The sequence below is a fragment of the Schistocerca americana genome, chromosome 1 (assembly GCF_021461395.2).
Source record: "Schistocerca americana isolate TAMUIC-IGC-003095 chromosome 1, iqSchAmer2.1, whole genome shotgun sequence".
Lineage (NCBI taxonomy): Eukaryota > Metazoa > Arthropoda > Insecta > Orthoptera > Acrididae > Schistocerca > Schistocerca americana.
The window spans coordinates 107,931,275-107,957,797 of NC_060119.1; the positions used below are offsets into that span (position 1 = coordinate 107,931,275).

Genomic DNA, 26,523 nt, shown 5'->3' on the forward strand with positions numbered 1-26,523 from the left:
TGGTAGTGATGCACATGAGGGCGATTGTCAGCCTCCTTCTCCCCTATGTATCAACTTCAATGGTGACAATGCCGCCTCCACTCGAGATTGTCCCATGTATCTTGACAAGAGGGATGTCCAGGAGATCAGATAAAAGAAAAAAGTTCCTTACCCAGTCATTTGCAAGTTATTGGCTAGTTGCAAACCCTGCATTCTACTGTTTGGCACTTACAGTACTGTTTGTGCTGTGTCTCACTCCATGATGGACGTGGCCATGCAGTCATGCGACCTCAAGTTCAGCTCTGAGGTTGTGAAATCACCCATTGTGAAGGTACCATCACTGTCCCCTCGTCCAGCTGTGCAACAAGCCATTAATTTCTCTTCTCAATGGGTGAAGTCACCAGCTACACAACTGGCAGGCCAGAAAGGACAGAAGGAACACTCCTGTGAAGACTTCCTACTTCCCTTCAGCCAACCAACATCTGAGTATTCCTCTGCCAAGTGGAAATGCTCCAAGAAGGCAAACAGTCTTCTCCTTTGCTGACTTGAAGATCCTCTCTGATGGTGTCACCATGTGATATACAGGGTGTTACAAAAAGGTACAGCCAAACTTTCAGGAAACATTCCTCACAAACAAATAAAGAAAAGATGTTATGTGGACATGTGTCCGGAAACACTTAATTTCCATGTTAGAGCTCATTTTAGTTTCGTCAGTATGTACTGTACTTCCTCGATTCACCACCAGTTGGCCCAATTGAAGGAAGGTAATGTTGACTTCGGTGCTTGTGTTGACATGAGACTCATTGCTCTACAGTACTAGCATCGAGCACATCAGTACGTAGCATCAACAGGTTAGTGTTCATCACGAACGTGGTTTTGCAGCCAGTGCAATGTTTACAAATGCGGAGTTGGCAGATGCCCATTTGATGTATGGATTAGCACGGGGCAATAACCGTGGCGCGGTATGTTTGTATCGAGACAGATTTCCAGAACGAAGGTGTCCCGACAGGAAGACGCTCAAAGCAATTGATTGGCGTCTTAGGGAGCACGGAACATTCCAGCCTATGACTCGCGACTGGGGAAGACCTAGAACGACGAGGACACCTGCAATGGATGAGGCAATTCTTCGCGCAGTTGATGATAACCCTAATGCCAGCGTCAGAGAAGTTGCTGCTGTACAAGGTAACGTTGACCACGTCACTGTATGGAGAGTGCTACGGGAGAACCAGTTGTTTCCGTACCATGTACAGCGTGTGCAGGCACTATCAGTAGCTGATTGGCCTCCATGGGTACACTTCTGCGAATGGTTCATCCAACAGTGTGTCAATCCTCATTTCAGTGCAAATGTTCTCTTTACAGATGAGGCTTCATTCCAATGTGATCAAATTGTAAATTTTCACAATCAACATGTGTGGGCTGATGAGAATCTGCACGCAATTGTGCAATCACGTCATCAACACAGATTTTCTGTGAACGTTTGGGCAGGCATTGTTGGTGATGTCTTGATTGGGCCCCATGTTCTTCCACCTATGCTCAATGGAGCACGTTATCATGATTTCGTACGGGATACTCTACCTGTGTTGCTAGAACATGTGCCTTTAAAAGTACGACACAACATGTGGTTCATGCACGATGGAGCTCCTGCACATTTCAGTCGAAGTGTTCGTACGCTTCCCAACAACAGATTCGGTGACCAATGGATTGGTAGAGGCGGACCAATTCCAAGGCCTCCACGCTCTCCTGACCTCAACCCTCTTGACTTTCATTTATGGAGGCATTTGAAAGCTCTTGTCTACACAACCCCGGTACGAAACGTAGAGTCTCTTCGTGCTCGTATTGTGGACGGCTGTGATACAATACGCCATTCTCCAGGGCTGCATCAGCGCATCAGGGATTCCATGCGACGGAGGGTGGATGCATGTATCCTTGCTAACGGAGGACATTTTGAACACTTCCTGTAACAATCTGTTTGAAGTCACACTGGTACGTTCTGTTGCTGTGTTTCCATTCCATGATTAATGTGATTTGAAGAGAAGTAATAAAATGAGCTCTAACATGGAAAGTAAGTGTTTCCGGGCACATGTCCACATAACATATTTTCTTTCTCTGTGTGTGAGGAATGTTTCCTGAAAGTTTGGCCATACCTTTTTGTAACACCCTGTATTCACCCAGGCGGTCTCAGTGTTGCTGGAGTGCACTACCAACCATTTTTCTGTGTTTTTCCTACTCATGACTCTCCTCCAATGGAACGTTTACAGCCTTCGATCCAACAAAGGGGATTTATGGCTGCTTTTAGAATTGCAGCATCCCCTTGTACTCTGCCTTCAGGAAACAAAATTGCGTCCTCATGATCACTTTGAGCTTTTGCATTTCTTCCTGGTCCGTTTTGACCTCACCCTGAGGTCAGCATTCCATCTCATGGGGGAGCCGTGCTGCTAATACGGGATGATGTTCATAGTCAACAGTGAACCCATCTCCCTGACTACCCATCTTAAAGCTGTCACAGTTTGCCTCTTCCTCAGTCATTTTCCCTTTGTACCATTTATATCCCTACATCATTCAATGTCACCAGGCCAGACTTCCTCCAGCTTATTAGGCAGATACCTCCCCCATTTCTGCTACTCGGTGGCTTTAATGACCATCCCTTTTGGGGTTCTTCCAGAACCTGTTGGAGAGATGCCCTCTTGGCTGACCTTCTTAATCAACTGAACCTCTTCTCCCTGAACACAGGAGCACCCATGTTTCTTTCCAACTCTTTACACACCTATTCCCATTTGGATCTATCTTTCTGCACTGCCTAACATGCCCATCATCTAGAGTGGTCCATTCTTTCTGATACTCGAGTGACCCTTTCTCATGTGCTATCCATTTGCTGACACACATCCCAATTGTGTGCGCACCCAAATGGCAGCTTACTAAGGCCGACTGGCATCTTTACTTCTCTCTGGCAACCTTTGACAAACACGATATCCAAAGTTGTGATGACCAGGTGCATTATCTTACAAAGCTTATAATTACCATTGCATTGCAGAACGTTCCATTCTCTGCACTTCCTCTTTACCATGCCGTGTCCTGGTCCCTTGGTGGATTGAGGCATGCTGCAACACAATTCGCATGTGGAGATGTGCTCTCCGCGTTTTTAATCACGATCCTACAATTGCAAACTGCATTCATTATAAAAAGATGTGTGAATAGTGTCGTCGCATATTTCGGGATAGCAAAAAAGCTAGCTGGATTTCATTCACTAGTTCTTTTAACAGTTCCACTCCCTCCTCTGTCGTGGGTCAGCCTCCAAAAGCCCTGCAGGACCAAGACTCGTTCCCCAATTTCCAGCCTGACAGTAGCGGGCGATGTCATCGTGGACCCTTTTGCTATCTCCAACACCTTGGGCTGCCATTTTGTGGAAATTTTGAGCTCTTCCCACTATCACCCAGCCTTCCTCCTCCAGAAACGAGTGGAGGAGGCTCGGGCGATATCCTTCTCTTCTCAGAATCGTGATTGCTACAGTGTCGCCTTTACTATGAGAGAGCTACATCATGCTCTCACTTCATGGCAATCCTCTGCCCAGGGCCAGATGCTGTGTTAACATTCATTCAGATGTTGCAGCACTTTCTGCATAATACATAAAACTGCATCTAGGCAGAGCGCACATTTCAAAGACACTGGCGTGAAACCACTGTCATACCCATACCTAAGCCTGGTGAGGAAAACCACCTTCCTTATAGCTACCACCCCACCTCTCTCACCAGCTCTATTTGCAAGGTTGTGTAACATATGATTCATGCCCGGGTGGTATGGTGGCTCGAGTCTTGCACTTCACTAACCACTGCACAGTGTGGATTTTGAGAGTGCCATTCTGCTGTTGACCATCACGTCACTTAGTCCATTGTCCACCCATATCATGAATGGTTTCCTCTGGACATCCCAGACTGTGGCCATGTTTTGTGATTTGGAGAAAGCCTAGGACACCTGCTGGAGGACTGGTATCCTCTGTTCGCTTTACACTTGTGGCTGCCTGCACCATTTCCTTGAGGAATTTTTAACAGACAGAGTTTCCCAGGTCTGTGTGAGTTCTGCCTTGTCAGGCACATTTATCCAGGAAAACAGTGTGGCTCAGGGTTCTGTCCTGAGTGGCGTACTCTTTGCTGTCGCCATTAACCATATAATGGTCTGTCTTCCACTAGGCATCTCCGGCTCCCTTTTTGTTAACAATTTTGCCATCTGTTGCAGTTCTCCACATACTTGTCTCATTGAATGGAGTCTTCAGCAATGTCTCGATTGTCTTTACTCATGGAGCATCCACAATGGCTTTTGTTTTTCCACTGACAAAACTGTTTGTACGAATTTCTGGCGGCACAGTTGGTTCCTTCCACCGTCTTTACATCTTGGGCCTGTTGCTCTCCCGTTTGTTGAAACTATGAAATTACTGGGCCTTAAGCTTGATAGGAAAAACTCTTGGTCTTCCCACGTGTCTTACTTGGCAGCTCCCTGTACGTGATCCCTCAATGTCCTCTGTGTCCTCAATGGTATTTCATGGGACGCAGATTGAACCACTCCCCTCCGTTTTTACTTGTCCCTTGTCTGTTTGAAACTACATTATGGGTGCTTTGTTTATGCGTCTGCGTGCCCATCCCTCTTATGATGTCTCAATACTATCTGCCGTTGTGGCATCATCTGTTTGTTCACTGGCACTGTTTACACTAGCCCGATCAAAAGTCTGTATGCAGAAGCTGCTGAACTACCGCTGTCCTACCACTGTGACTTTCTCCTCAGAGGTATGCATGCGGTTTGTCAGCCATGCATGGCCACCCGTGCTATGCCTCCTTCTTTGATGACACCTTTGATCGCCAGTGTGGGGCACATCCCTTTTCTGTTACCTCCTGGAGTTCTCTTTTTGGCTCTTGCTCCAGCAGCTTAACTTTTCACTCCCTGCAACTTTCCTGGTGGGTGTGAACCCTTCACCACCTTGGCGTCATGTGGCGGCCCGTGTTCACCTTGGCCTTCATTTCCTTCCTAAGGACACTACTCCAGCCTTGCTCTATCACCTTCAGTTTCGCATGGAACTTCACGACAGTACTTTTGTGTACACCGATGGCTCTCAGACTGACTGTGGTGTCGAGTGTGCCTTAGTCATTGGCGCAGAATTTTCAAGCATTGGCTTCTGTCACCAACTCTTACAGCAGCACTCTTCACCCTGTCTCAGGCCACGCAGTACATCTGGCGACACAGTTTTTTCAGTTGTCATATGCTCAAACTAGGACTGGCTCTCCCAAGGCTGTCAGTAGTTCTAATGGAATGTTGTCTACTCCCGGGGCCTTGTTTCGACTCAGGTCTCTCAGTGCTCTGTCAAACTCTTCACGCAGTACTATTTACAACTTGTACAGAAACCAGATGGCAGTTATAAGAGTCGAAGGACATGAAAGGGAAGCAGTGGTTGGGAAGGGAGTGAGACAGGGTTGTAGCCTCTCCCCGATGTTATTCAATCTGTATATTGAGCAAGCAGTGAAGGAAACAAAAGAAAAATTCGGAGTAGGTATTAAAATCCATGGAGAAGAAATAAAAACATTGAGGTTCGCCGATGACATTGTAATTCTGTCAGAGACAGCAAAGGACTTGGAAGAGCAGTTGAACAGAATGGACAGTGTCTTGAAAGGAGGATATAAGATGAACATCAACAAAAGTAAAACGAGGATAATGGAATGTAGTTGAATAAAGTCGGGTGATGATGAGGGAATTAGATTAGGAAATGAGACGCATAAAGTAGTAAAGGAGTTTTGGTATTTGGGGAGCAAAATAACTGATGATGGTCGAAGTAGAGAGGATATAAAATGTAGACTGGCAATGGCAAGGAAAGTGTTTCTGAAGAAGAGAAATTTGTTAACATCGAGTATAGATTTAAATGTCAGGAAGTCGTTTCTGAAATTATTTGTATGGAGTGTAGCCATGTATGGAAATGAAACATGGACGATAAATAGTTTGGACAAGAAGAGAATAGAAGCTTTCGAAATGTGGTGCTACAGAAGAATGCTGAAGATTAGATGGGTAGACCACATAACTAATGAGGAAGCATTGAATAGGATTGGGGAGAAGAGAAGTTTGTGGCACAACTTGACCAGAAGAAGGGATCGGTTGGTAGGACATGTTCTGAGGCATCAAGGGATCACCAATTTAGTATTGGAGGGCAGCGTGGAGGGTAAAAATCGTAGAGGGAGACCAAGAGATGAATACACTAAGCAGATTCAGAAGGATGTAGGTTGCAGTAGTTACTGGGAGATGAAGCAGCTTGCACGGGATAGAGTAGCATGGAGAGCTGCATCAAACCAGTCTCAGGACTGAAGACCACAACAACAACAATGCTCAAGCTCCCTCAGCGCACTTCAAAGCCTCTTTGTGCTGTAGACTGGTCAACAGTCACTTGCTCACTCTTGATGGAGCCACTGTGCTGTTTATGTGGGTTTCTGGTCATGTCGGTCCAACAGGAAACAAGACTGCTGAACCTGCTGCAAACGCTGCAGTCCTTGTACCTCAGCCCACTGGTTCTTATATTCCCTCCGATGATCTCTGTGTTGCCATCTGTCAGGAGGCAGCGTCACTTTACCATCACCACTGGTCCTCCCTTCATGGGAATAAGCTTCATGTTATTAAGTCTCACCCAGCGGCTTGGATGGCCTCCTCTTGGCCCTCTCACCACATGGAGGTCATTTTAACTAGATTGCATATTGGGCACTGCCTTTTGGGCCATCATTTGTTAAGTGGCACTTACCCACCACTTTTTACACATTGCACCCAAGTTTTAACTGTCTGCCATTTCATGATGGAATCCCCACTTAAGCTTCCTGTCTGAGTTATCGGCCATTTTAGCAAAGGACACGCAGGCTGTTGACTGTGTTTTACTTTTCATCCATCCTAGCAATGTGGCTAAGGCCATTCAAATTTTAGTCTGTACCTCTGTTTCTTTATGGTGTATTTTATAGACCTTTCTCCATGTCCCTGTTTTTAGCTGTCTTCTCTTACATTGATTGGGATTGAGATGTAGTCATTTTTTAACTCCTCTCTGTCCACGTGTTTGATAGTTTTGACTTGGGTGTATATGACTCTGGTTGTTTTTGCTCCCTTAAAAAAACCATTTCCATAGGTGACCAGGATTCATTGGTTCTGAACACCATTGTCACAGGATGTGACACCTGGTGCTATCAGTTCGATCCAGAATAAAAATGGCAATTTATCTCATGGTGTTCACCATCCTCCCCGCAACGAAAGAAAGCTGTCTGCAAAAATCCAAGGTGAAAACACTGTTGATCACCTTCTTTGACAGTAACTGCATCATCCACAAGGAAGTTATTCCTGCAACTCAAACCATTAATGCTGCATTTTACCGGTTTGTTTTGAACAGATTGCTACAGCATATCCAGCAGGTTTGGCCTTAGTTGCACAAGACTGGAAAATGGATGCTAGTCCACAACAATGCACCCTGCACACTGTGTGAGTCGTGTGCGCCAATACCTGGTGCAGAAGATGGTAACTGTTCTTGAACATCCTCCGTACTCCCCTGATCTGGCTCCTGCAGGCTTCTTCCTGTTTGCCTACTTGAAGGTGGCCATGAAAGGTGAACATTGTGTGGACGTGAATGCCATCAAAGATCATGTGACAGCCATTCTGTGATTGATTCCACAGGAGGCCTTTGCTGATAGTTTCCAGAATCTGTATGAGCACTGTCAAAAGTGTGTTGTACCATGTGCAAGCTATTTTGAAGGACAATAACAAACATTTGTTTGTATCTTACGTTTTGTTTGTTATCTGATAGCATTCACCAAAATTTTTACACATACCATGTATATTAAGCTTGATATGTGACATGTACATATATAGAACTTAATATGGAGCAGAATGTGCAGTTAAATCTTAGCTCCGTTGTCAGGTCCCAGCTCAACCAAGCACCAAAAGTATGGGTGATTGAGACTGTATTTAAATGTCACTGCTTCTTGTTTCACTCACAGCTATTTAAGCTGTACTTTTAGATTGTAATCTAACCACCAACTTGAAAATTGTTATATGTTCCGAACAAAAACCTCACTCAAAACACAAGTTTATAATGCCTCCCTGCAAATTAAAGTTACTGCACTTTTAGTGAAGTAATACACCAATTATGCCCATGTTGTTTTTGCAAGAGGCTCTTGCTCTTGTTTATTGTTGATAGCCTCCTTCCGTTTGGTTTAATATTGAAGTTAAGCCCAGTTCAACACTTTGTTCAGTAACTTAACTATGAACAATGCTAAACAAAAATTAAGTTTTTTAGGCTGCCAGTCTTAGGAGACAAAGCACTTGTGGCATAAATTGTTCTAATTTAATACTTCGATTGATTCAGATCTGTGGAGCCCAGGGCTCAAGAAACTTTACAGGGTGATGGATAAAAAGTTCTCAATAAACGTGCAGCATCTAATTTGGATAAAATGCCAAGTTTTTTTATGTAACAGGCACAACATATTTTTCAAAATTCCTGTACTTCAGGTGATGCTGATGTTAATAAACACAATGATCAACAATAGTCCTTCCAGACTAACTCGTGTAACTGTTGCTACTCTCACAAGAATATTATAAATCCATAGCATTCTCAGCTTGAGATTATATTTTAATAGATCACAGCATTTCTTTCAATTTTCCTGTGTCGTTCATCTTGGAGTCAAGGTGCTCCTTGTCCAAATTAGTCCTAGCTCTGTAAATTAGACTGTTCAGCATAGTTGTCTTCTGAGCTGAATAGTGACAGCTGCAAGTTTCCATAGTCATTGAAATCACCATTCATTTTCAGATATAATAATAGCAATTATCTTCACAGTTAGAATGACATTTAAGATTAGTTTACTTTCTTGAACCAGTCACATGACATGTGATGCACAGTGTGCAGCAGTGTTTTAATTTTGACATCCAAATATTGCATAGTGACTGTATTATTAAGAATTAAATAATGGATAGGCAGATTTGCCATCAATTATTCTATCAAAGACTAACCTAGCCATGGTCATTCCAGGTGATTACTTAGTACATAATTTCACTAGTCTTAAATTGAAGGTGATAATTTGAAACATCGGAGCCATTTAGGTTTTCACCTTGGTGACATTGTGGAAATGGAAGGGGAGGAAGTTATGTACACTGTACTGTGTGTGTTTAAAGGATATGTTTTAATTCTTTTTTTATGGAACTGTTGATGACTTACATACATGTAATACAAGAGTGTTTTATAGGTTTCCTTGGTAAAAGAGCTATTAATTATTTCTGTCCATAAACTGCATTATACAATCTACAATATAAACCTCTTTCACTATATTTTATATGATTCTGTTCTGTATATTTGTTTTTCCTTCTGAATGTGATTGGTAACAGTTAAGGTATTTCTGAATTACATATGTAACTGTCTTATTTTCAGGTGGGAAGCCAGATGATATAACAGTGCTCTTGGCAACAGTTACTATATGAACTAATATCATTTAGGATGGTGGTGTCCACTGCACTGAAACGTTTTGTCTTGTGCATTCAGACACATTAGGCATGTTATGTAGAAGTGTCTCATTGTCATGTTACAGTGTAGAAGTAAGTAGAAGTGGCATTAGATCATTGAAGTGCTGATTGCGAGAGGTGTTGAATTCTGACACAGATGAGTGGGTACTTCATATCTGATGTGTAGAATACTTGCTGACTGCTCTTTTGCAGAGACTGACAGTGGGTCCAGAGTAATGGGTAAAACTGATGCTCTTTAATGGAAAGCTTCCTAGCAGTGCCTGTTGCATTGTTTGTACTGTGTAGGGAGTGGATGTTACATTAATTTTTGTCATCTTTCATTTTTATATTTATACCCCTGCATGGTTACATATTAAAGACATTTTTGTGAAGACATCATTTATTATGCCTTTACGTGTCAGCTGTAATGTCTGCAGATTCAGCTAAGATACATCAGTGCTTCACACTGTGATAGATTAAAAATTGTTATTCCTTTCCTGGAACTTTCCTTGAGACTGAATGGTATCATATTCAATGAAATATGTTATGCTGCAGCTTCAATGAGCTACAGAAGTGATTTAAGTGGAAAATAAAACACAAGAAGTGATGTAAATGACAGAAAATGCAATTATGTAACAAACTGTGAAACAGTTAATAAAATAATTATAAACATGTCATGTACAATTTTTTTTCATATGAAGATTATGAACACCTGCAATTCAGAAATTGTCTTTGCATTAATAATATGCTGTAAACTTAAGATCTACATGCAATTGCCTATATCTTAAGTTATTATTTGTCATAGTTTTCTTCAAAATGTCTAGTTACATTGAAATTTTTATTGCTTTACATTTTTCCTGGTATTACATATTTTCCTCTTACTTCTCCTCCTTTTCTGCCTGTTTCATGTGTTTAGTTTCTGCTGCCAGGAATTTAAGCCAAGATAAAAATTGCTAGTAGAGTGCTGTCACATTGCGAAATACCTTTGGTCCATTTGAAAAAGGACAGCCCAAGCCGTTGTCAATAATAGTGTTCTTTCAGGATTACAGTCAGAGTAGTCGTTATTTTGAAATAATTTAATTATGAAATTACATTTCTTATGACATTTGTAGCTACCGAATTTCACTATATACAACAAAATAAATAGCTTATCCTATCATGGCCATGACTACTCTAGGTGAAGCCTGATACTGATACTATGCCATTAAGAACTTCCCTAATAGCTTTGTATGCCTTTGCAAATATTCAGTCACCCTTTTCATATAACTGAATTTGTTAAGAAATGTATAAATGTAATCTAGCAACCTCCTCCTCGACTCTTCCCAGGAATCTGCCAGACAATGTTTTCTTAGGGGGATTGGTGTATAAGTAGTCCCATATTTGATTTATTTGCATTTAGATATACAAGCTGTTAATCAGTGTGTGAAATACAGGCAGAACCTTCTTGCTGCCTGACACCACATCCTACTATACAGGCAGTCATGTATAACTCCAGGCAGTCAGTACACAGCAGATGATTCTTCAACACAGTGACATGGTTAAAAAAAATACATTCACAATGTAACTAACAAAGATAAAATAAAATATAGCAAAACTTCAGACACGGGACCTGTCACAAATGACAAATTACAGTTGAAATGATCTACAGAGACAGTGTTTTTCACTGAACAATACTCTACATTATATAAATGACAAAATTACAAGGGTTCTCTTGAATGTAAGTTCACTGTTCCAAACATCTGTAAAATATTTCAAAGCCCATGATTACCTTTTTGCAGCCCTTAATGTGTGCGAAAACTCCTATTCAGTAAAAATAAATATTGTATGGATCCTAATCTTATGCATATGCTCAAATTTGACTCCACATGGCAGTATCCATTTAGATGTCACTGCTGTTTGAAGTAGTACGAGAGCATTCAATAAGTAATGCAACACTTTTTTTTTCTCAGCCAGTTTCAGTTGAAGAAATGTGGAATTTGTTGTGAGATATGGTTGAATATTTCCACTTCAGCCCCTATAGTTTCTTGAAGTTTCAATAGGTGATGGTGCAATACATAGCCTTCAAAATGGTGTCTGTAACGGAGGTGCTTTCCAAGCAAAGAGCTGTCATTGAGTTTCTTTAGGTGGAAAGCCATAGCATTGTAGACACTCACAGGGGCTTGCAAAATCTCTATGGATACCTGGCAGTGAACAAAAGCATGGTGAGCCGTTGGGCAAGGTGTCTGCCATCATTGCAACAAGGTTGTGCAAACCTGTCCAATCTCCCACATGCCAGCTGGCCACACACAGCTGTGACTCCTGCAACGTTGGAATGTGTGGATACTCTTTTGAGGTGATTGACAGATCACAATCAGATACCTCACAGCTCAGGTGGACGACTCTGTTGATAGTGCTGACACTTGTCCACCAGTTGGTGTTCTGAAAGTGTGTGTCCACTGGGTTTCTCGCCACTGGACAGAAGACCATAAAGAGCAGCGAAGGACCAAATGTTCCGAATTGCTTGCATGCTGTGAGGCTGATCATGACAATTTGTTGTCGAACATCATACACAGGTGATAAAACATGGTTTCATCACTTTGAACCGGAAGCAAAAAGGCAGTCCATAGAGTGGCACCATGCCACTTCTGAAGAAAGAGTTCAAAGGTGCACCCTTAGCCAATAAAATCATTGTGACTGTCTTCTGGGACTCTGAAGTGTTTATTCTGTTTGACGTCCTCCCTCAGGTTACAACTCTGAAGTGTACTGTGCTACGCTCAGGAAATTGAAGAAATGACTTAAGCATGTTTGTTGCCATAACAGTGCAAATGAACTTCTCCTTCTCTATGACAATAAAAGGCCTCACACAGGTCTGCGCTCTAGAGAGGAGCTCATAAAATTTCATTGGACTGTTCTTCCTCATCCACCCTACAGCTGGGATCTCGCACCTTCCAACTTCCATTTGTTTGGTTCAATGAAGGATGCACATCACAGGAAGCAGTATGTGAATGATGAAGAGGTTATTGATGTAGCAAGGCGGTGGTTCAGATGTCGTCCAGTGGGATGGTGCCATCAGGCATATAGGCCCTCCCAGTAATGTGGCGTAAGGCTATCGCATTGGATGGAGATTAAGTTGAAAAACAGGATTTTGTAGCCATAAGAGTGTGGAATAATATGGTGTATTGGAATCCTGAATAAAATCAACCTGCTTTCAGAGAAAAGTGTTGTATTATTGATCGAAAGCCACTCGTAGTTGTGGACAATCCAGCACTTTCCTGTCAGTCAAGTAGCTACAATACGTCACGTACTTCTAGTGCTCTTTCTTAATCATATCCGTTGACTGATCGGGGTCAAATGAAATGGTATCTCAAACCCTCCCCCACTCCTTCCGCAACAGATTGAATGTGTTGTATTCACTGTAAATTGTAGGCTAAACCTCCAGCCCTAAATCAGTCTTGTCCTATTTGTTAAGAATGCAGACCATCATTTCACTCAGTGTGATTGAACTCTTGAATTTGATCAGGCATCCTTAAAGAAAAGTTGTGAGGAATTCGAGAAACATTAGAGATCTACAGACTTTTTCCATTCCTATCAGTTATTTTTTTCATGCCCTGACAAGGAAATTAAGAATGTAATTAATTCTCAGAAACAAAAACTTCCATTAGGATGATAATATCTCAAGGGTGTAATTAAAATTCTATTTTTCACCTACAATATACCCCTGATTATAGGGGGTAATGTGACGAAGATGATGTATGAATGATTGAACAAACACACATAATATAGATATTTTCGAACCTGTGTTCTTTGTGTGAAAGTTTTTCCAAGTAGGCCTGTTTCTTCCTTAAAATAGCCTGTGATGCTGGTCTGCTTCTGAGAGGAGCTGACATTTTTTGGAGGGCATTTTGAATTTTTCTTGCTTCAGTAAAGTCATTGTACTAAAACTCCCTCTGGCTCATATAATCCAGAAGGGTACCAACACATTGTTGTACAGTATAATGGCCCAAGGACACTGTCTTCATCCGCAAATACACTAACAGAAGAAAAAGAAGAAGAAGACAGCGACTGTGAAGCAGCAGTCATAATTTCGGCATCACTCAAGTACTGGAAGCCAGGTTCACATGCGTTGATCCTCAGCCACTCATTCAAGTTTTCTTTGACATATTCAAAACTGTTTAAACCTGTTGCCAGAGTCATTATATGTGCATTATTCCTTCATCACTGAAACCTTGAAAATCACTTACCTGTAAGAACTTTCTTCTATGTTTGAACTAGTGTTCAGAACTTGACTTCCTGTCAGATATCAGAAATCCCATTTATGGCATTTAGAATTCTCAGTTTCTTCCAGAATGGCACTAGATCGTCCTTGTCGACTAGCATTTTTGGTAGACGCGTCCAAAACCACCGTTTTTCTGATGCAATTTTCCATCACCTCGGCTACGAGAGTTCTGGAACCTGTACAGAAAATTGGAGTAGAGATAAACATAAACATCATTTCCTCCCTTTTTATTGCTAATGAAAACCACACATTGCATATTGTACCACAATACAGTGAGGCCTTCAGAGGTGGTGCTCCAGATTGCTGTACTCACCAGTACCTCTAATACCCAGTAGCATGTCCTCTTGCACTGATGCATGCCTGTATTCATCGTGGCATACTATCCACAAGTTCGTCAAGGCACTGTTGATCCAGATTGTCCCACTTCTCAATGGCGATTCAGCGTAGATCCCTCACAGTGTTTAGTGGGTCACTTCGTCCATAAACAGCACTTTTCAGTGTATCCCAGGCAAGTTCGATAGGGTTCATATCTGGAGAGCATGCTGGACACTCTAGTAGAGTGATGTCGTTATCCTGAAGGAAGTCATTCACAAGATGTGCACGATGGGGGCACGAATTGTTGTCCATGAAGATGAATGCCTCGCCAATATGCTGCTGATATGGTTGCACTATTGGTCGGAGGATGGCATTTACATATCGTACAGCAGTTACAGCGCCTTCCTTGACAACCAGCGGCATACATCGGCCCCACATAATGCCACTCCAAAACAGCTGGGAACCTCCACCTTGATGCACTTGCTGGACAGTGTGTCTAAGGCGTTAAGCCTGACTGGGTTGCCTTCAAACACATCTCCGACGGTTGTCTGGTTGAAGGCATATCCGACACTCATCAGTGAAGAGAACTTGATGCCAATCCTGAGCACTCCATTCAGCATGTTGTTGGGACCATCTGTACCGAACTGCATGGTGTCGTGGTTGCCAAGATGGTCCTTGCCATGGACGTCGGGGACTGAAGTTGCACATCATGCAGCCTATTGTGCACAGTTTGAGTCATAACATGACGTCCTGTGGCTGCATGAAAAGCATTATTCAACATGGTGGCGTTGCTGTCAGGGTTCCTTCGAGCCATAATCCATAGGTAGCAGTCATCCACTGCAGTAGTAACTCTTGGGAAGCCTGAGCAAGGCATGTCATTGACAGTTTCTGTATCTCCTGCATGTCCAAGCAACATTGCTTTGGTTTACTCTGGGATGCATGGACACTTCCCTTGTTGAGAGTCCTTCCTGGCACAAAGCATCAATGCGGACGCAATTGAACTGCAGTATTGACCATCTAGGCGTGGTTGAACTACAGACAACACAAGCCGTGTACTTCCTTCTGACTGGAACTGATCGGCTGTCGGATCCCCTCCGTCTAATAGGTGCTGCTCATGCATGGTTGTCTCCATCTTTGGACAATTGGATTTTGCCCTCCCTACCACCTTCAGAGAGGGTGAGAGCCCGACACCACCTTGGCTCCAGGCTCCGGTTCATGTTTATCTCGACCTCAGCTCGCTCCCGAAGGAGGGTACTCCGGCTGCAGTGTATTGCTCATGGTTTGTCGAACTTCGTGCGCGACTTGCCAGTCACACCTTTATTTACACTGATGGCTCCAAAACTGACGATGGTGTCGGCTGTGCCTTTGTCGTCGGGGCCGTCACCTTTAAATACCGGCTGCTCGACGAGTGTTCCAGCTTTATGGCCGAGCTTTTTGCTCTCCATCAGGCCGTTCAGTATGCCCGCCGCCACCGCCATTCATCGTATGTATTCTGCTCCAATTCCCTCAGTGCTCTTCAGAGCCTTGGAGCTCCATATCCGGTCCATCCCTTGGTGCAACGGATCCAGCAGTCCCTCCATTCTTTTGCTGAGGGTGGCTCTCCTGTCAGCTTTCTGTGGGTTCCCGGCCATGTAGGAGTGCCTGGGAATGAGGCTGCTGATGCTGCGGCCAAGGCTGCAGTCCTCCTGCCTCGGCCAGCCTCCCATTGTGTCCCATCATCTGACGTTAGTGGGGTTGTTTGTAAGAGGCTTGTGTCCTTGTGGTGGGATACTTGGTCCTCACTTCAAGGAAACAGGCTCCGGGTAGTAAAACCGTTCCCAACTGCTTGGACAACCTCCTCCCGACCATCTCGGCGAGAAGAGGTCCTTCTGACCAGGTTGCGGATTGGGCATTGCCAGTTTAGCCACTGCTACCTGCTCTCCGGTGACCCAGCCCTGCAGTGCCCTTGTGGTCATGCATTAACAGTGCGCCATGTTTTATTGTCGTGTCCCCATTTTAGTCAATCTCGTGTTGTCCTGTCTCTGCCATCTACTTTACAGGATATTTTAGCGGACGACGCTCGAGCAGCTGCTCGTGTTCTTCATTTCATTACTTTGACTGGATTGTCCAAGGACATCTAACTTCTTCACTTATTTTATCTGCATCTTTGTAAGAACTTTCTGGTGTCCCCCCCCCCCCCCCCCTCCCCCCGCCCTTGAGTTTCACTAGATTCTATGTGCTCTAACAATTGTGACTGGGCGCTAATGACCTCAGTAGTTGAGCGCCCTTAAACCCCAAACAAAACAAAAAATCCATCTTTGGACGGGTTTAGTGACATCTCCGAACAGTCAAAGAGACTTTGTCTGTGATGCAATATCCACAGTCAACGTTTATCTGCAGGAGTTCTGGGAACTGGGGTGATGCAAAACTTTTTTTGATTTGTGTATAATGGGAGTTACATTAGGAGGCCTGTTTAAAATTACTTGATAGTTGATAGTATTACCACATTGCCCTCCCCCTCCCCAGTGGATTCACCACTCTTTTGCAGGTTTGTGCTTGGCTACCATTGGGTTCCACCCTTTGCAGCATCTTTTCCCTTCCATGCTGCATGTCTGTCCTCTTGCTGTTTTTTATTTTTTCCCCTCCCTTGGGGAACATGTCTGGGCTGTTTTTGGAAATGTATTCTGCATTTTTGGTAGTCAATATCAGAATATTCTCCACTGTTTTTTCATTCATTTTTTCTTTCTTAATTCACCTTCTCCTATCCTTCCTCTGCTTCTGTGTTTGTTTCCTCTTCTTCTTCTTCTTCCTCCCTGTGTGCTTCTGAAAGCTGGTCCACACATCTCACACATAACAGGTGACTGGGGAACACATGATTCCCAGCCCTTGGTTGACAGGTAAAGTTTTCGCATGTATACGCTGGTGTAGGCCAGGTCCAGGGAGGGATGATTGCCTGAGCTGTTGCTAGCTTCCCAAATTGCTCATTGATCCCTGTGTCAGGTGTCCCTTTGGGACACTTTGTCCAGTGTCATCATTACAACCACACTCGAGAGTCCCATTGACACCCAGCCAAATGTGTAACCTGTGGAAGGGATGCTCACAAGGGCGATAGTCTGCCTCCTCCTCCCAACTGCAATGGCGAACATGCTGCCGCCTTCCATGATTATCCCATGTATTATGCACGGACTGTCCAGGAGATGTGGGTGAAGGAAAAAGTGCCTTACCTGTTCGCTCACTAGTTGTTGGCTACTTGGAAATCCTGCATTCTACCATATGACTCTTACAGTACTGTTCTTGCTACATCTTGCACCACAAAGGACATGGCGATGCAGACATGTGACCTCAAATTTAGCACTGCGGTTGTGAATCGCCCAGTGTCATTGTAGCGTCCCCCTCTCCTCCTCCAGCTGTGCAACAGCCGCCAAACTTTCGCCTCACAGGGCAAGGTCACCAACTACACAACTGGCAGGCCGGAAAGGACAGAAGGAATACTCTGAAGACTTCCTACATCCCTCCAGCCAACCAACATCTGAGTCTTCCTCTGCCAACTGGAAACACTCAGTTGAACAAAGGCAAACAATCTTCTCGTTTGCTGCCTTTAAGATCCTCTTAGACAGTGTCGCCAAGTGATACCCTTGCCCGGCCAATCTCTGTATCGCTAGCGCACATCACCAACCGTTTTTCTGCCCTGAACTCTGCAGGCAGACGGAAGAATGCCAATGCTTCTGTAGACCTCATGGAGCAGGATCCCCCTGCCTCTGTGACCTGTAGCAATGAGTCTTTGAAAGCAGGTACTCGGCAGCCGCCGAGATGACACCCCTTCATTTTTTCCTCATCATGACTCTCCTCCAGTGGAATGTTCATGGTCTTCGATCCAACAAAGAGGATTTACAGCTGCTCCTAGAATCACAGCATCCATTTGTTCTCTGCCTTCAGGAAACACAATTGCATTCTCACAACCGCTTGGAGCTCTTGCATTAACCCCCCACCCCCACCCCCACCCTCCCTCCGCAATACAGTATTCCATCTAATGGGGGAGCCATGCTGCTCGTACGGGATGACGTTCATAGTCAACAGTCAACCCATCTCCCTGACTACTTGTCTTCAAGCTGTTACAGTTCACCTTTTCCTTCCTCACTTGACCTTTCCCCTTTGTACTGTTTACATCCCTCCATCATTCGATGTCTTCAGGGCAGACTTCCTCCAGCTTATTGGGCAGCTACCTCACTCCTTTCTATTGCTCAGTGACTTTTAATGTTCACCATCCCCTTTCGGGTTCTCTCAGAACCTGTCAGAGAGGTGACCCCTTGGCTGACCTTCTCAGTCAACTTTACCTCTCCTGCTTTAGCACAGGAACATCCACGTTCCTTTCAGACTCCTATTCACATTTGGATCTATCCTCCTGCGCTGCCCAGCTTGCCAATCAGCTTGAATGGTCCGTTCTCTTTCATACATAATTGAGTGATTATCTCCTGTGTGCTATCCATTTGCTGATACACATCCCACCCACGTGCTCACCCAAATGGCAGGTTACTAAGGCTGACTGCAGGGTTTACTTCTCCCTGGCGACCTTCGACAAACACAATTTCCCCAGTCGTTATGATCAGGTAGAATATCACGTGAACGTTATCCTTACCACTGCAGAATGTTCCATTCCTCGCACTTCCTCTTTACCATGCCATTTCACAGTCCCTTCATTGACTGAGGCGTGCCGCGACACCATTTGCATGTGGAGACATTTTGTCCGCGTTTTTAACAGTCGTCCTGCAATGGCAAACTGCATTCATTATAAACAGTTGTGTGCACAGTGTCGATGCATTCCTTGGGATAGCAAAAAGACTAGACGGATTTCATTCACTCTTTCTTTTGACAGTTCCGTCATGTAGACCGAACCAAGATCCATTCCCCAATATCCGGCCTTACAGTAGCAGACAATGTAACCTTGTCCATATTGCTATCTCCAACACCTTGGGCCACCATTTTGTGGAGATTTTGAGCTCCTCCCACTATCACCCTGCCTTCCTCTATTGGAAACGAGTGGAGGAGGCTCAGGTGATGTTCTTCTCTTCCCAGATTCATGAGTGCTACAATGCCACCTTTTCTATGAGGTAGCTAGATCATGCTCTCACTTCATCCCGGTCCTCCACCCAAGGGCCAGACGCTGTTAACATTCATTCAGATGATGCAGCACCTTTCTCTTGTGGGTACGCACTTTTTGCTTCATAGCTACAACTGCATCTGGGCAGAGGGCGCGTTTCCCAGGTGCTGCCATGAAGCACTATCATACACACACCCAAGCCCGGTAACAACAAACACCTTCCTTCCAGCTACCTCCCAATTTCTCCCACCAGCTGTGTTTGCAAGGTGATGGAACATGATTCATGCCCGGCTGGTAGGGTGGCTAGAGTCTCACAGTTTACTAACCACTGCATAGAGTGGAATTCGAATGTGCTGTTCTGCAGTTGACTTACTCGTCTACCCATATCGTGCATGGTTTTCTGTGGAAATCCCAGGCTGTGGCCATATTTTTCAATTTGGAGAAAGCCCACGACACCTGCTGGAGGGCAGGTATCCCCCGTACTCTCTACATGTGGGTCTTCTGTGGCCGCATGCCCCACTTCGTTTTGGAATTTTAAAAAGACAGAGTTTTCAAAGTACGTGTGGGTTCTGCCTTGTCGGACACCTTTATCCAGGAAAACAGTGTGCCTCAGGGTTCTGGCTTGAGCATCGTCCTCTTTGCTATCTCCATTAACCCTATAATGTCGTGTCTCCCGCCGGGCATCTCCAGCTCCCTTTTCATTGACAATTTTGCCATCTATTGCAGTTCTCCATGGACCTGTCTCATCGAGCAGTGTCTTCAGCGATGTCGTGATTGTCTTTACTCATGGAGCATTGACAATGGCTTTCATTTTCCCGCTGACAAAATCACTTGTATGATTTTCTGGTGGCACAGCTTGTTTCTTCTACTGTCTTTACATGTTGGGCCTGTTGCTCTTCCATTCATTGAAACTATGACATTCTTGGGGCTCATGCCCGATAGGAAACTTTCTTAGTCATCCCACATCTTTCCTGGTAGCCTGCTGTATGTGGCCCATCAATGTACTACGTATCCTCAATGATACTTCCTGGGTAGCTGTTCGAAATGAGCTGCTTCTTTTGTACTGTTTCCTTCTTCATTTGAAACTAAACTATGGGTGTTTTGTTTGTGCGTCTGCTTCCTGCAACTTTCCTGGTGGATGTGAACCCTTCACCACCTTGGCTTCGTGCAACAGCCAGTGTTCACTTTGACCTTCATTCGCTTTCTAAGGACACTACTCCAACCTCACTCTCTTGCCTTCAGTTTCACAACATTCACATATTCACATGGAACTTGACAGTAGCTTTGTGTACACTGATAGCTCATGGACTGTCCATGGTATTGGGTGTGCCTTCTTCAGTGGCGCCAACGTTTTTCAGTATTTGCTTCTAGAACACTGCTCAGCATTTACAGCAGAGCTCTTCACCCTTTATCAGGCCACACAGTTCATCCGACAATGCACGCTTTTTCAATTGCGTCATCTACTCACTCTTAGTGCCCTTACAGCCTCTGTGTGCTGTACACTGTCCATCCCTTAGTGCAGCAGGTCCAGGAAAGCTGTCATTTGCTCACTCTTGATGGGGCCATGTGATGTTTATGTGTGTTTCTGGTCACATGTGTCTGACAGCAAATGAGGCCACTGATGCTGCTGCCAAGGCTGCAATCCCCATATCTCAGCCCACATTCCCTCCAATGATCTTTTATGTTGCCATCTGTCAGCAGCTGGTGTCACTTTATCACCCCTGGTCCTCCCTTCATGGGAACAAATTCCAGGTTATTAAGCCTCTCCCAGCATCTTGGACGACCTCCTCTCGGCCCTCTCGCCTCGAGGAGATCATTTTAATTAGGTTGGGTATTGGGCACTGTCTTTTTAGCCATCACCGTTTAAGTGATGCTGCCCCACCACTTTGTGTACATTGCGCTCAACTTTTGACAGTATGCCATTTCCTGACGGAATGCCCCTTCCTTAACTGCTTACATTCTCATTTGTGTTTGCCATCTGAGTTACCAACTGTTTTAACGAATGAAGTGCAGGCTGTTGACCATGTTTAACTTTTTATCTGTCGTAGCAATATGGTGCAGGCCATTCAATTTTTAGTTCAGGACCTCTGTTTCTCTATGGCACATTTTATACATCTTTCTCCACATCCCGGTTTTTTAGCTGTCTTCTCTTCCATCAACTGGGATTGATGTGTAATTGTTTCTAACTTCTCTCTTCGTCTTCATGTTCTACAGTTTTGACATGGGTGAGTATGATCTTAGTTGCTTTTGCACCCTAAAACAAAAACATCAGCCACTGGCTACTGCTCCGTTATAGGTAATGCACAAACACAGCAAGTTACCTCACAAATGCTGTCAATTCGTAATGTGGAGCAATGTCAGAAGTGGCCACTGTGAGATGATTTGTTAATGCTGGCCAGTGAGTGAATTGAAACATGAGACGTGTTTTGTAGCCCTGAATTTAAACTCATGAAGTACAATGTATCCGAGAAAGTGGGGGTCAGAAATCTGCATCAGAACTAAAAACATGATCACTTTGTTCATGGCTATTAAAGCTAATATCTATGAACAAACTCAAGACACAAAACACTCAATTCCAGCAAACTGTAATATCTTACTGTCACTGGTTACCTGGCACTATCCTCTCACTGCCTACCGAAGCTGCCACATTACCAACTGAAGAGCAGTCCTCATTGGCACTTGGTTGTAGGTTATAGGTTCCATAGGTAGATTCCAGCCGAAAAAATAATGATAGGTAGAAAAATAAGAGCAAATAAAAAGTCAATATGATGTTGAAAATGATGTGGCAAAGAATTAGAAATAACAAAAATTACTTTTAAACCAATTGACTCAAAAAATAATAATCAAACTCCTTTGATTAGATTTAGAAATAAAAAAAATTGTCACTTGACAAGATTAGAACCTACGACCTCCTACATTGCAGGTTAATGCGCTAACCTTTATGCTATGGAGCAACATTGAGTCAGTATGTCATAATTTTGACTATCACCACCCAGCTGCAACGATGAATTGCAGCCTCCAAAAACTTTGTTTCATCCAGTGTCTTGTGGTGCTTATATAATGTAAGGTGATCTCTGTGATTATGATAACTGCTTATGTGACCATGAATCACATGTTGTGTGGAAGAATCCAGTAGTGTTTAGTTAGAGCTGGGTGTGAAATGTGTGTTTCATTAGTGTCATTGTTATGTGCGTGTGTTGTTTTGGTGTGGTTATCATGTATGATGAAATACAAAATAAAAGTGCCAGACACATGACTCAGGATTCGAATACATCAAGAAAGAATGCCAGACAAGGAATTGGAAGTGAACTGACAAATTGTTGTGGCAGTTTGGTAATGGTGAACGGTTTGGGCGTGACACTGAGCGCTCTGATTGAAGAAAATTAGCTCAAATTCATGAAGTGCCAACTATCAAGTAATTTTATCAGAGTATAGTTACGATGAGACCATCATCAGATACAAGAATCCTCTCACTGAGATTTGAAGGGATGCTACCAAGCAATAGGACAGCCTTTTGTGGCAGTACTTTCTCTTCTAGAAAATGCTGAACTTGGGGTTCAAAATGGGTGCGGAACCAGTTTGTGAAAAGTTCAGTATCCATTCATGCTTCTTTCTGGTTGTCATAATGGACAGAGAGAGATCCTTAGCTGTGATATCCTGGAATGCACAAAGTTTTTATTTTATTTTATTTATTGTTTTTTCCAATCACCAGTAGTTTCACTTCATGGTTGCTAGTAGCAATTGTGGTGCACAAAATTGTAGTGTTCATTAGACAGCTGATATCCAGGAGCACAGACTTTGCTCTTAAAAGCAAGGATTCTGGTTGGTTGATATTTCCAGTACTCATGACTTTCATTTGCATTGTAAATTTGGTCTGGTGTGAAATTTTCTTCTTCCACAAATTTGTGGAACTCTTCCTGAAAAGAATCAGCTGCTGTGACTTTTATACTAGGCTGCTGTCCTTGCACAATAAGTTCGTGAACCACCTGATGTTGTTTGAATCTGGTGTGTCATCCAGATGAGGCATTAAATACTCCCTCTAAACCTAGAGCTCCGTGAAAAAAAAAAATTAACTTTTTTGGCATACATCACACCTGAAACAATAACATCTTCTGCTTGTTTTTGGTTAAACCATTGCAAAAGAGCTGCATCTAATTCATCAAATGTAGATCTCTTCATGCTTTCTCATGCAGATGGTCCAGAACTAGAATTGTGTTTTCTGACAAAACTCTGTATTTTCTGCTTATTCTTTTTAATGCCCCCAACAGATTGCATTCGAGTACCATAATCAGCACTTAGTTTTGCAGCAGTTTCCCCTTCTCAAATCTTTCAATTAATTCCAATTTTTCTTTTAACTCCAATTCATGTTTCTTAAGTTTCTCCACCATCTCTTTTATGAATTTTTTAAACTTGTTCTGTTGACACTTACATGCTTATTAACATTAGAAAACTTAGTTTGTTTTCATTTTACACAGAACAGGTTGGCCGATAATGATGGAAATGGTATTCTGTTGTCATTTGGCAGTCGTTTAAACAATGGAAATAGCACTTATCGTCATGACTGTGTTGTTTATTGTTGTTTGCTAGAGAAAGATATTGCATTTTTTTTTTTAGGTATAGGAATAATCTGCAAACTGGATAACGCGCACACAAATATTCGGGAGTACAATGTATGTGTGGTGTGTTTTGTCACAAAAGTAGCACTTTAGTATCACAGGTGGTTTTTTTTTTTTTTTTTTTTTTTTTTTTTTTCCAAATGTGCTTAAAATAGACTACTATGAGAAATGTCTTACAAGATAACTAGTAAGATAGGTACTGGTGGATTTCACTACTTACCGTCATTTCTAAGATACTAGAAGAGACTGTGCTAAAGAACACACACATGCCTTTCCCAAAATTTGACACTCAGTTTCAATTTGAATTTCTTAAGGGTCTCTCCATGGGATACACAAATCAGGTTATACAAAATCTGAAATACAGAATATTGCCAACTGTGTAAAATTTCCTGTGGCTTGTCCAAAGCATTGCATTGTGCAGTTAACAATATTCTGTTGGAGAAACTCAAATATAATCATACTACGAATGTGTTGTTTTTAACCCTGTTTCACTAAAAGTATGCAGTGGTAGAATGAGAAACTCAGTAAGTGGACAAAATAAATAAATAAGTCTTCAGTGTAGAGAAATAACAAACATAGGTGTCGGTACCAGTTTGAATTACCGTGATTGACGGTTTAACATCTGTGTATGCTTGTAGGCAGAATATGAGAAGTAGGCTTGTCTCAGCTTGATGGAATAATTTATTTGCGAAACCCTGTGGTCGGAACAGACAATATTACACTGCAACCGATAACTCGTGCGAAGGCGTGAGAAAAGTTCTGTACGGTAAATTATTCCATATCTATCACACTTGGATTCACGCTTTTGCCACAGAGTAGAATGTGGAAACAGAAATCAACAATCAAAGAATAAAACACAGGACAAATGTTTCTTGCATATAGTGTCTCTGGTGGGAAAGTTTCGCAGCACTGTACTTTCAAACACCCGAGCATGTCAGCACTGGACGATGACAGAAGACGCCACAATAGATATACCACAGGGGTTGGTATTTGATGATAAGCTTTTGTTCTTCTTCTTGTGTGATACAAGCATTATGTAGTGTGGACACTTTAACGTGGCAGGCAGCTACGAGCATAAATAAATAAGGATTTTGACTGCTGCAGGCGAATATGTCCTGCCACCCTCCCGCAGAGCAGTTAACCTACACCATGATTTGTGTAAGAACAGACATGTGTTCATTATCTCTGGATTTGTGGAAATTATAATTGCTGATGGACTTGAAATATCTCCTTCACTTAAAAGAAAAAACAACCACAATGAGCAACCCACAACACAATGCAAAGCAGAGTACACAAAATATTCAGTAATGGCTGCCGCATATACATTCCTTAGTTGGAAGTATTGTAAATGGGGTGGTACCGGCCTGACCTCTCCAACAGTCTTTCTTATTGTTTAAAACACCCTGATCTAAATATGACACGTTAAAGCCCAATGGAAGTACACAACACCAGAAAAAGATGTTCATTAAATTTAGCAGATTAATAGCAAATCGACTGTCACTAAAATTCGATGATACTAGGGTTGTCAACAGGAAGAATTGCCTGCCTTGGTGGTGTGTGCCCCAGTTCATTCATAAATAGAACGTAAATTCCAATATTCCATAAATCAGCCCTAAAAATTCCCAGAAATTACAAATCTTAAGTTGTGTCTGCAAGTAAACTTCTGCAAGTTTTGTCAACTTGTAGAAGTAGCTTCAGTAAATTAGTGGAAACAAATTTCTTGCACATTATTGCAAGTACTTGGCAGTTGTTGGAAGTTTCTTTCTAACTTGCAGAAGTTTTGTGCACTCAGTATCGGAACAAAAATGTCGGGGTGAGAAAGGAAAATGGCACAAAGACAGATGGGCCAAAAAAACTCTACCACAGGAAAATATCTCCACGACAGCTAGGGAAGTGCAAAATTAATACTCAGGTTACCATGTTTCACCAGAAGGAAAGTAGGATGACAATACAGATGTCTTTAAATTTTAGCAGATTTTTGAAAATGTTAACATAAACATAAGTGTGTGATATTTGTAATAAATACTGTTTACAAAAATCAAAGAGTAAATAAAAGCACATCACTTGGTGGTATTCCTTGCCACATTTATGTACCTTGTTTTCAAACATTTGATTGTAGAGAGAGAGATTCGAAACTAGCATACATCATCAGAAAGTTTTTAATATGAGCAGAGTATTCAGTTTTATTTCATTCAATACTGCACATATATAACTAAAAAAATATGCCTCTGCATCCATTTCTTCAATGAAACATTTCTTTCTTTTCCTGAATTTTGCTTTTTTAATGAGTTTTCTTCAATATAGATAATGCAACAATGGCAGCAGTTGCTCTGTTTTTAAGGTTAAAGGGACTCGCCTGGCATTAGGATGGTTTCTCATTTTTATTTTCAGAATTGGATGTTACTTTTCATAGAGTGAATTGTATTTTCGAACTAGTTGTCATGTTCCATAGGGAGTGACTGGAACTGAAACTATAACACCACTTTTACACTTTTCAGGGGATTTAAAATGGTGTAAATTGTTGGAAAATATAAATGGTAGGAAATTACTTTTTAAACACAACGTACATTTTACAATTCATGACCATAATGGTGGTTCCTACGTCCTGACAAGGAAAGAAAAGAAAAGAAAAGAAAAAAGAAAAGAAAAGAAAAAAGAAAAGAAAAGAAAAAAGAAAAGAAAAGAAAAGAAAAAAGAAAATAAGTAAATATATCATAGCCTGTTATAGGCTGATACGACACTGAACTGTGGCTAAGAAGCATATCTAACTTAAAATCTTAAAACTACCA

General features: G+C 42.6%; 1 protein-coding gene across 1 annotated transcript in view; it reads left to right on the plus strand.

Moving 5' to 3' along the window:
* Positions 1-10,146, plus strand: part of LOC124620529 (protein phosphatase PTC7 homolog) — a 114,285-nt gene extending 104,139 nt beyond the window's left edge. Inside the window, exon 5 of the mRNA XM_047147075.1 lies at positions 9,401-10,146. Within this exon, the coding sequence (XP_047003031.1) occupies positions 9,401-9,450 (50 nt within the window). The 3' untranslated portion in view covers positions 9,451-10,146. The remainder of the gene's footprint in view (positions 1-9,400) is intronic.
* Positions 10,147-26,523: the final 16,377 nt, after the last annotated feature.